Genomic DNA, 12,066 nt, shown 5'->3' on the forward strand with positions numbered 1-12,066 from the left:
CAACCCGGGAGATTATAATTCTCTGATTGATTGATTCGTTAGTCCGATATTCACCCCGCAGTTTAACGCTCGGCCACATTAACATCTAATTAAGATAAGGGTTGTGCATATTGAGGGCGCTTTCCCCAGTTGGAAAGTCATGTAGTGCAGGTAAACGATAAGTTAGATGGAGAACCCTATAACTGTGTTATGGACCAATTGGTATTTGCGGTTTGGCTGGCAACCTGCCGTGGTACAATGTTAATTGTGCCTGGTAGCCTCATAGTCCAGTCAATCTACGCCATTTTGGGGTCGAACCCACCACAAATTGCAATAGTAATGAAACATGCATTTTTCAATGTCAAATTTAGTGGAGAATGACATACTAAAAGTCAAGGAGAATCGGAGCATTGGAACATTTCCAATTTTTGCAATCTTTAAGAGAAGGTTTTAAGCGAAAATCTGCATAAATTTTTCAGACCAAAAACTGTTTCCGTGCTAAATCCTTATGAGATCCTGCAATTTTATGTCCCTGAGGCCTGCAATGTAATGGCTTTATGTGAACAAGTTCATATCGTACTATACACAAAGAATTAAGTTAAGCACCCCCCCCCCCCGTTTTTTTACAACCTCGCACATTACAAGTTTGTTGTCGTCAAAACAGTGTAATATACCCATGATATTGCTATATTTTCTGGAGAAGTGATATTATGGTCACATAAAAACATAACAATCATGCCGTTTGCAATATTTTATTCTGAATAATTTAAGGTGAAATTTTTTGGGAATTTTAGGCATATTTTCACCTCAATTTAAGTATGGAGCTATAGGTCCATCACGGACAGTGTGGATGACGTTTATGTTTTCTAACGTACAGTCATTGTTCTGAGAAGACCTCTAGCGATCTTTGCGTCAATAACGTGTGTAGGACCCACGTGATCGGATCACTGACTCAACCCTACGTCGCATAGACCCTGTAAGCCGTCGTATGCGTTGCTGTGGCAGGTTGTTCCATTCCCAATCATTTATTAACGCACAGGTTGTAAACCTGGTGCGTTATAGCGTTTGCCTGGGAATTTCGGGCGCTCAAAAGTGAAGCTAGTTTCTGTCACCCATTTCTGTCGCTCATTTCTGTCGCTCAGATGTGTAAACATGACGTCATCAAATCTATATTTATAGGATAGGTTATAGGAGATATATATGTTATAGGATAGGAATATAGGACCCAAATGACCCAGAGGACCCAAATGACCCAGAGGACCCAAATGACCCAGAGGACCCAAATGACCCAGAGGACCCAAATGACCCAGAGGACCCAAATGACCCAAATGACCCAGAGGACCCAAATGACCCAGAGGACCCAAATGACCCAGAGGACCCAAATGACCCAGAGGACCCAAATGACCCAGAGGACCCAAATGACCCAGAGGACCCAAATGACCCAGAGGACCCAAATGACCCAAATGACCCAGAGGACCCAAATGACCCAGAGGACCCAAATGACCCAAATGACCCAGAGGACCCAAATGACCCAGAGGACCCAAATGACCCAGAGGACCCAAATGACCCAGAGGACCCAAATGACCCAGAGGACCCAAATGACCCAGAGGACCCAAATGACCCAGAGGACCCAAATGACCCAGAGGACCCAAATGACCCAGAGGACCCAAATGACCCAGAGGACCCAAATGACCCAGAGGACCCAAATGACCCAGAGGACCCAAATGACCCAGAGGACCCAAATGACCCAGAGGACCCAAATGACCCAGAGGACCCAGAGGACCCAAATGACCCAGAGGACCCAAATGACCCAGAGGACCCAGAGGACCCAAATGACCCAGAGGACCCAAATGACCCAGAGGACCCAAATGACCCAGAGGACCCAAATGACCCAGAGGACCCAGAGGACCCAGAGGACCCAAATGACCCAGAGGACCCAAATGACCCAGAGGACCCAAATGACCCAGAGGACCCAAATGACCCAGAGGACCCAAATGACCCAGAGGACCCAAATGACCCAAATGACCCAGAGGACCCAAATGACCCAGAGGACCCAAATGACCCAGAGGACCCAAATGACCCAAATGACCCAGAGGACCCAAATGACCCAGAGGACCCAAATGACCCAGAGGACCCAAATGACCCTCTGGGTCAATAAAAGTTGAAACTGGGCAAATGTCAATGAAAATTTGCCAGACCCAGACCAGAAAATGACCCAGAGGACCCAAATGCCCAGAGGACCCAGAGGACCCTGTGAATGTGAATGAATGTGAACATAATGTGAATACTAGTAGCAATTTTACAAAAACCATGGCATAATTTCAAATCTTGACCCGAGATGATAATTATGCTACATCATAATTTCCATGTGCCAACCTGGGCGGAATCCAAGTGGATTCACTTGTTTGATCTCACATACCTTAGAATATATGCCAATGTATACATATACACAAAGAATATATATTAGGGGGTGCTTACCTTAATTCGTTGTGTAGGGGTGCTTAACTTAATTCTTTGTGTGTATATATACAAAAAAAATCGTTAAATAATATTGAAAATAATATTGAAAAAAATATATATATATTGAAAAAAAAAAAAAGTGTTTTATTTAATAATTGAATGAACTGCGATTCAAGCACCAACCTAAGAGCTTATTCTTCTTCTGGATCACTTTCTGGTTCTGACAAGGTCACATTAGAACAGTGAAGTCCTTTGCATTCACTGCATGCGTAAGAGCATTCCAGGCTGTACTTGCGACAGCTGCATCGTAGGGTGCTGCAGTCTGTTTTGCAGCCACAGTGGATGGCATCTAGAAGGTAATCTGGAGCAGGCTTCATCTCGGTCATCACGGGAACCATTCTCTCGTCACGGATAGCCCATCCCCAACCATTGGCATCCATGGCAACTCCTTGCCACTGCTGAACCTGAACATACACCCGTAGGCAATGTTGCTTTGCAGATGCTGATGTAGGGGGCAGGGTACGAGGCTCAACTCTGACAGTGCTTGTTGAAACCTTCTGGTGGAAGCGTTGAAGCCTCAGCATGTCCAGTGTTTCCCCGGGCTGGGCATTATACAAGCAAACCAGGGCATTCTCTCCAGCTGTCATGACATCCTCTTTTGACGCTCCAGGAGTGTTGAAGTTTGCCAAAAGCTCGGAGAAATACGCACTGGAGTTCAGCTTCTTCAAGGCTGTTGATTTGCCAATCGAGTAAATTCTTGACGTGGTATCACAACCCAGGAGTCCATGTGCAACAAGAAGCTTGTCACAAACATTGCGTCCAAGTGTCTTTTGCACTTGCTCGATATTCCAACATCTTGCTTGCCTCCTTGACGTCAGCTTAGGCTCAGGTCGGAAGAACAGGTTGTGAGATGTGGGCCCTGCACGACTGCAAAGGAGAACAAGAAGATCGGTGTCGTCGCCAACTATCACGGTGTCCTTGGTGTTTGCACATGCAATGGCTGTCTCCACTATGAGAACATCTGCATCTGCCCTGGCATGATGAACAGCGTTGTGCCGCCGTTGAAGGTCATCACTCAGTAGATTGATGAAACGTTGTTTATTTGTTTGGTTGGCAAGGAAGTCATCTTTCTTCATAGTACATACCATGTCCGTTGTGAAGTTGACAAGGGGACTGCTGTGAGATCGAACGCGCCTGCTGTGCGCTACATCTTTGGTGGAGGGTGCGCTCACATATCCATCGAACACTATGACAGCGTTACCATACCTGTCTCCAACATATCGCACGTAGTGACTGGCGATTCCTCCATATGTCTCGCCAGAATTCCAAGGAATTCTGTGTAGCAATGCCCCACCATCCAGAACATATTGCACATTCTGTGGCAGCACTGTGTTGCGAACGTCAAGGGGGAGTTGTTTCCAAATGGCTTCGGCTAGCGCTGGCTTGTCGGCCTCAAGCAGGATATCAGTGGTCTTAAACAGTGCTGGTGGGAAACTGCTTAGTTCGTACTTGAAGACATCTTTGAGGTCATCACAGCGTGATCCTGCCGTACTCAGACGTTGGAACAACAGTTGTGGATCTATCAGAACGGATTGTCTGCCAGTTTTCAATGATGAACGTGTGTCAAGAGTCACAACCTGATCTTTCTTCTTGAACGTGTGATCAAGAACCTTTTTGTCAAGCATTCCATCTAAGATCTTCCTGCCGACTGACGCTGCTTGGTCAGCATTGACCGAATCTCCAGCTGTGATGCCAGTGTCAATGCTTTGCAGAGTTGGATCGTTTCCAAAGGGATCCTTTGATGACAGGTAGCGAATAAGTTTGTGCGTGTCATCTGTGTCCCGTCCTTGTCGAGCTGCGCTTTGTTCTTTGTGCTGGTCACTGGTCCCATACTGCACTGATGTGTACTCTTGCAAAGCCATGTTGACCTCTGCACATATGGGGGTGGACAGCAGCCACGTGATCCTTTGCGGCTCGCTCATTCCACGACCCCTTGTTAGTCCCCCTGTGGTTTTCACACTTCTCATGAGCACTTGCTCGATCACAAGATCTGTGGACAAGCCGGCCCAGTACCGATCTGAACGCCGCACTACGTGAAATCCATTCTGGAACTGATGGTGGACCTCCGGATGCTGAATAGACAGTTGTGCCAGTCGCTGCAGGTAGATGTACACAGATTTTGTGTACAGATTGTGGCCTACAGCTGCTAGGTAGGGCAACATGTCGTGCAAAGCGTGCACGTGCAGACGCCAGTCACCAGTGCGTTCCGACCTCAGGAATGTCCTCAGAATGTCTATCATGTCCATGTATTGCAGCCATAGCTGTGCTGTACGCAGATCCTTCTTCGATTGTCGAGCAACATTCATGATGTCACGAACAGAGTCCAGAACCGGGGCTGAAAGGATATCTTCAGTGCAACCCTCACCCTTCAACAATGAATCATACAGGTTTCGTAGCTCACACAGGTCAACTGGGCCAGCTCCCACACTTTGCGACCCTGACTCGGTATCACGCGGATCCATGGCTGCCTGTCCTGCCTCGGTATCATGCGGATCCATGGCTGCCTGTGCCTCATCTATGCTTTGCATTATCGCGTCTTCACTTGGTTCGTCATCTCCTGTAGTGCCCTGAGGGCCATCATCCTGAGCCTGCGAACAAGCAGGCACTAGCGTACCAAGTACCCTTTCTGCGAGGAGAGTGTTCAGTGCTGCTTGGATTGCACTATAGGCATATCCGAATCTTTTGATACCACACTTTTTGAGATTGGTTATATAAAAGCGACCGTATCCAAGGTCCAAAGTCGTTGCTATGGAGATCATTGTTCGTGTAATTAAATTTTATTCACCTAATTAGGCTTTGTTCACCTAATTAGACTAGAGTAAAATCTAATTTGATATAAGAATATGATAGACCATTATATTAGCTTTCAAAATTCATTGATATGTATATTTTCGAAAAAATTCAATTTTATTGGGATAAAGCTACCTTAAATGTCAATTATCTCAATATATATACCTTTACATGTCAAATGTATTGTAAAACCAGGGCATAAGGCCTGTCTTACACTCTTAAACACTTACATTTCTGACATCTTTTGAGAATGTGAACGAAATAACAAATTAAGTGCATTATTTTGTGCCATTTTTATTAGCTTATTTTCGTGCATAACTGTCAAAAAGTGGTTGCTCGAAATGAATGTGTTCCAATGCCTCGTTATTCCTTGACTTTTACTATGTTATTACATGGGTCAAAAGAAGCAAAAATGCCAAGTTTCATTACTATTGCAATTTGTGGTGGGTATATTCGTAAAATGACCGGCCTATCAGTCCCAGTAAGTTCGAGGAGAAACGAGGATACCCCTCCCTCCCCCTCGTCAAAACCCGCGGCTGTAACAGCACAAAACAAAAGGTGGAGTATCTTCTCTAAAAAGTCGCTTCAGCTACATATGAAAGCCTACCTGCTCTGTTCAACTGATTGTTGAGGCAGGGATCACTTTTCCGTATTCCAGACCATGGAAAAAGGAAACTAGAACGGCACCCAGTAGAGAGCATACCTCCGTGTGGTTGACCATATCACTCAATGGTGAAGAATCACTTAAAAAAATTATACTAGCTGGATCCGGATCTGGATCTTCACCAAAATTGAATCGATTGTTCCTTGTCACACACACAACCGGTTCACCAAGTTTAGTCCAAATCCGTCCATAGCTTTTTAAGATATCCTGCTATGTATCATTTTTGCCCTATCTCCGAATAGTGAAGAATCACTTTTAAAAATTCTAATAGCCGGATCTGAATCCGGATCTTCACCAAAATCTAATCATTTCGTCCTTGTCACATACGCTGCATCTCTGCCAAATTTCGTCCGAATCCATCTTCAACATTTTCAGATACTTTGTTCACAAACGGACAGACAGACAGAGAAGAAAACATAACCTCCATACACCTTTGGTGGCGGAGGTAAAAGGGCAAAAAAGCGAAATCGGTCAAACCCGGGTATTTATCTTGTCGTTCATAATAATAATCTTCTTCAGACGACATATTTCCGAGCTGCCTCTATCAATGGCAATGATTCTGGTACTATCCGGCAGTTTTACTTCATGCAACATCCTTTGGTATCGTAATTTTAATAGCTTGAAAGGATTCCATGAAAAGTATGGAAAACTACATTCCTTTGTAAAATAATAGGAAGGGATCCGACGGTTGGGCGGGACTACGACTGCCAATCAGCCCTTTGTGGGGGCTGGACCACTAGCCTGGTGCCACTGAGGCAGACACATTTACCTGTGCCATGTGATAATGTGACATCAAATACTATCAGCAGAAATATCATGCCTCGAGAAATCCCTTGCTACCCTCGCCAGAGGAGATTGTATTGCATTTGAGTCCGTTTGTCTACTTTGTTTGTCTGTCTGTCCGCACAGAATAAATATGATTTTCTCTTCAACCGTTGGTCCGATTGACAGGAAAATTTCACCATAGTTGCAACTCCTGTAGAATCTTAAAATGATAATTATGTCATAGATCACGTGGTATGGGCGCCATCTTGGAAAAACCAAAAAACTTTGCACCTCGATATCTTCGAAAGTGCTGCATAGAAAAAATTGAGACATGGCTCATTGTAATGTACGTACACAGAATCTTGTTTCTCACAGTCTGAGAGTCCTTTAGGTGCTTTTTTGCTAATTCCAAGCGGGCTTTCATGTGTCTTTCACTGAAGAGAAGCCTCTGTCTGGCCACTCTGCCATAAAGCCCAGATCGGTGGAGTGTTGCAGTGATGGTTGTCCTTCTGGAAGTTTCTCCCATCTACACACAGGATCTCTGGAGCTCAGCCAGAGTGACCATTGGGTTCTTGGTCACCTCTATTACCAAGGCCCTTCTTCCCCGATTGCTCAGTTTGGCCGGGTGGCCAGCTCGAGGAAGAGTCCTGGTTGTTCCAAACTTCTTCCATTTAAGAATTATGGAGGCCACTGTGCTCTTGGGAACCTTCAATACAGCAGAATTTTTTTGTAGGCTTCCTCAGATCTGTGTCGACACAATCCTGTCTCTGAGATCTGCAGTCAGTTCCTTCGACCTCATGGCTTGGTTTTTGCTCTGATATGCATTGTCAGCTGTGAGTCCTTATATAGACAGGTGTGTGCCTTTCCAAATCATGTCCAATCAATTGAATTTACCACAGGTGGACTCCAATCAAGGTGTAGAAACATCTCAAAGATGATCAAGAGAAATGGGAGGCACCTGAGCTAAATTTCAAGTGTCATAGGAAAGGGTATGAATACTTATGTAAATGTGATATTTGAGTTTTTTCTTTTTAATAAATTTGCAAAACTTTCTAAAATCCTGTTTTCTCTTTGTCATTATGGGGTATTGAGTGTAGATTGATGAGGGAAAAAATGAATTTAAACGATTTCAGCATAAGGCTGCAACATAACAAAATGTGAAAAAAGTGAAGGGGTCTGAATACTTTCTGAATGCAGTGTATGCCAGATGGCGACTGGGGTCAGGGATTTGGGGGAGGGAGAGGAATTCTGTTTTGCCCCCGAACGTCAGACACCCTCAGTACGTCACTCATGAGCTGTTCTTTAAAGTTTGTACTATAACATTTGTAAATCAGTAGTATTACATCTACATGTATTTCTAAAAAAAAGTTAAGAAACAAGTAATAAAAACTTTTTTTTTAATGTAAAGGAATGTAGGGATGTCACTCCAAAAAGTATGTAAACAAGGTAGGGATGATCACAATAAATGATCATGTCAAACCATCCTTACATCTTTCTTTGAATAATGGTTGTCCCTAGAAAAAATGGTGTTTGTCTGTCAGTGTCAGTCAGTGTGTATGTTCTACATAACTTTTTCTTTTTTATATAACGGTTTATGAGACTTGTTGGCAGTGCAGTCAAATATCCTTCTCTTTTGTGTACCACCTGACACTTCATGATATTGTCAAATCTGAAACACCTAAAAAAAAAATCATTCAAGAAAGATCTGAGTCTCCTGTTTTCACACTGTGGAAAGTTGTTGGTCTCCGAAAGTTCTACTTTCAGAGACTTACAGAGATACCTCTGCTTCGTCGCCCCCATGCTCACCCGCTGCCTCTCCCACCCCCACCACATACATCATTAACATATATCATGTATTGAGCAACAAGGTGTCAGAGCTGTCTTGGGCTGAAACAATTAAAAGGAATGTGGTTTCAAACACAAAACTATTGTTCCACGTGGCTAACTCGATCAAATATACAGACTTTCTCATGTGCAGAATAGTTTGTATTTGAGAGAATGTGGGAAATTATCTAATCTTTCAAGTTTAATGTATACTTGTTATGTTAGCTCATGCTGAAAGAGAGATCAATGTCAAAACAGATGTATTTTCAAAGTATTCTAAGAACATTCTGGAGACATCATTTGTTTGCAAAATCAAATGGCAATTGACATTCTTTATATGTTGTATTTATTCTCTTTAGACTTGTAATTTAGAGAATGGCTGTAGATTTCACTGTTAGGATAGTCTTAGTCCTAGTCATGGGAATGGTGTGGAGAAAACGTGGATGCATTGAACGATTATTCTATTAAACGTTTCTCCTTTATTCCTTCAGTGCAAGTTCCTTCCCCGACGTGGACAGCACCGGATCCAGCGGTCGCTCCACACCGGCCTTGCGTGGAGCGGGATGCACTGGAAGTGGAGGCGTAACTCCCCGACCACCAGCTCCACCTGCCTATCCATGCTGCTGGGACCAATGTCAGGCAGCTTTTTCATCAAGCCCTGATCTGGCAGATCACATTCGAGAGGCTCATGTAGCACGTCAGGGAGCTGGGGAGGTTTGCGTTTTAGCACCCACAAAACGACCAACTATTTTCATGCCACTGACCCTTCCACAATCAAGCATGCTGATGACCCTTCCATAAACGCCTCCAATAGTCAACCCCACATGCCTCAAAGCATTTACGCAGTTTTATTTTTTATTTTTTTATTTTTTTGCTATAAGCTAACATTTATCAACACAATGTCATTGTTGAACAATACCTCATTTACAAAGATGAGATCAAGAAAAAGGTCATTTTACCTTTTAAGGTAAGTCCACATGGGATGACAAAATGAGATAGGTATCATTTTGGTCAATGGACCAGCAGGAGTGTGCCAACATCTAACTCTGACAATCTATAATAATGAGAGAGGGAGAAGGGGAGAGGGGGGTAGGGAGGTGATAGAAAAAGAGTGTGTGGTGTGTGTCGTTGGTTGCCATCCCCAAATGCAGGTTTCAGAAAGCGGAACGGAGCCTTCCCAGGTCTCTGTGCGTGTGTGTGTGCAAGCAGGCAAGTGTTCTTTTTTGTTTGTTTGTTTTTTGTTTTTTTGCCTGCTATCTCCATACGTAGGTGGGCCTCGGGAGATGGTACGGAGATCTACCGGGTTTCAAAGTGTGTGTGTGTGTGTGTGTGTGTGTGTGTGTGTGTGTGTGTGTGTGTGTGTGTGTGTGTGTGTGTGTGTGTGTGTGTGTGTGTGTGTGTGTGTGTGTGTGTGTGTGCGCGCGCGCAATATGTCATGCACAAAATATGTGCAATATGTCATTCACAAGACTCGTGTACACAACATCATACAGCATGTGCACAATATGCATATGTGTATATGATGCATAAAAATGTGTGCATACAATACACAGCAAATGATGTCACATAAAACAAAACAAAACATACCAAAGCAAAACCAAAGCCTTTGTGTTTATACACAAAACATGTGTATAAACCATAATCGTGCATGTGTCCGTGCATATCGCAACCCATGCATGTGTGTGTGCACATGCATGCGTGCACCACCACAACCGGTCCTCATCTTTCTCAGGCCCCACCCACTTGGGTCTGCCAAATCTCAGGCCCCCTCCCACTCGGGTCCCCATGTCCCACCAAGCTCCAGAGCCAGGCCGCCCAAACGCACTTGAAACGGTGCGACACCGGCCACCATCTTGTCCCATCAAAGCAGCCGCCCTCGGGCCAGTCTCCACCATCCTTGAAACTGACCCACCTGACACAGCCCCTGGTCCTCACTGTTCCAAGCGAGAGGGAGGCGGCACGACCGGCAAGCTATGCCGTCTCCCCCGCCACTGCCATCTTGAGCATGTGTGTGCTCTCTACCTCACAGGTGGTATAATTTGTGTCTAGGATTCTCATTCATTGAGGTCTATTGTAACTGCCACTACTTAAGGGGTCTTTTTGTTTGTACCTATATCATTCCCTCGCTCCCTAACACTTTCCTGACTTTGGAACATCCCAACTCCACTCAAGACACTTTTACCTGCAGTCTTTCATGGCTTGGATTGGCAAACTCAGGTCGTTGTAGTTATAGCTATAAACTTGTGAAGTTGCTCATGTACAAAAAGTTGGCATAAAAGCATTGCAGTGTGATATCCCATTGACAGTGTTACACAGGCACTCAGCATTCAGTCACTGAATTGCCTTGAACTTCCATTTGAGTCACTACCCTTGAGTATCCTGTGTTGTCTGTCTCCCAGGTATACGTGTGTTTATGGAAAAGCTGTAAGGTGTACAACACGCCCTCGTCCAGCCGGAGCTGGCTACATAGACACGTGCTTTCTCACAGTGGGGACAAACCTTTCAAGGTAACAACTCGCAATTGAGAATACAATGCACTTTGATCATCGCAAATAGTCATAGGCCTTCGACACACCCTGCCTGCACAACCGATTTATTGGACTTTTAAAAAGTGGTTTCGTTCGGTTGTATACATTATTTGCAGGTCTTTCAAAGGAATGGCTGTCGAGGTGTTCCCTGGCCTCAATGTGACCATACCAGCTCACTAAATTGGGTTGGTTTGATCTGTTGCCATGACGACATACATTAGTGAAGGATATACTGTATATCAGTCGGTGCTTCAATTACGGTGAAACCTTTAAGTCAGACTTTTATCACTGCATACAAGTTTAGAATAAATGACTACCTTTGAAATTATTCTGCTGGCATGAATGTATTTGTTCATGCCGGTGTCAGCTTAAATGCCGGTGCAAACAAGGGTACAAACTACAAACACTTGGATGGAAAACGCCTGACAACTGGACAATCGATTAAACATGTCATACACTACATTTTATCGAAGGTACAATTTAGTAGTAGTAAACTGAATTTTCTTTCTATGGGGAGGGCAGGGTGCATAGGGAAGGGAGTGGGTGTAAAGGTACTTTTCTTCTCACCATCCACTGTTACTTAAGACATGCTTAAACCAAACTTTCAAGGCCAATAGGGCCAGGCAGGTTGAACTGACAGGGATAACACAAGACAAGAGCAGTGCACGCATCTGTAAGACTGGTAAATAAATTTGAACATTGTTAAAAAACGGCAAAACTAATGCATGTGGACATTGACAACAGCGCTCCATGCGGATGCAGGACTATCAAGCTATGTGCTACAAATGAATTGGCACAGATATAAATATGTAGTGCTGTAGCCTTACCCCTCAGCATATCGCAACGAGCAGTTGCCACAACGGTCACCAGATTCCTCAGCACAGTCGGCCGAGCTCAAACGGCTAATGAAGGGGTGTGTTCATAATGAAGCATCAAACTGTCGCTGAAAATCACAATGATGTAATGCACAGCTGTAAAAAAAAAATGTTTCTGTGC

At 44.2% G+C, this 12,066-nt stretch overlaps 1 protein-coding gene across 4 annotated transcripts in view; it reads left to right on the forward strand.

Moving 5' to 3' along the window:
* The window catches only part of AEBP2 (AE binding protein 2), a 60,137-nt gene that overhangs the window by 5,109 nt on the left and 42,962 nt on the right, over window positions 1–12,066 (forward strand). For all 4 annotated transcript variants that reach the window (XR_010985223.2, XR_010985221.2, XM_068122302.2 and 1 more), the window contains exons 2-3: window positions 9,034–9,256; window positions 10,942–11,049. Coding sequence is in view for 2 of the 4 variants with exons in the window: in XM_068122302.2 (XP_067978403.1) it covers window positions 9,034–9,256; window positions 10,942–11,049 (331 nt within the window). In the remaining 2 variants the exon portion in view is untranslated. The remainder of the gene's footprint in view (window positions 1–9,033; window positions 9,257–10,941; window positions 11,050–12,066) is intronic.

This window comes from Myxine glutinosa, chromosome 7, assembly GCF_964187855.1.
Source record: "Myxine glutinosa chromosome 7, kmMyxGlut1.1, whole genome shotgun sequence".
Classification (NCBI taxonomy): domain Eukaryota; kingdom Metazoa; phylum Chordata; class Myxini; order Myxiniformes; family Myxinidae; genus Myxine; species Myxine glutinosa.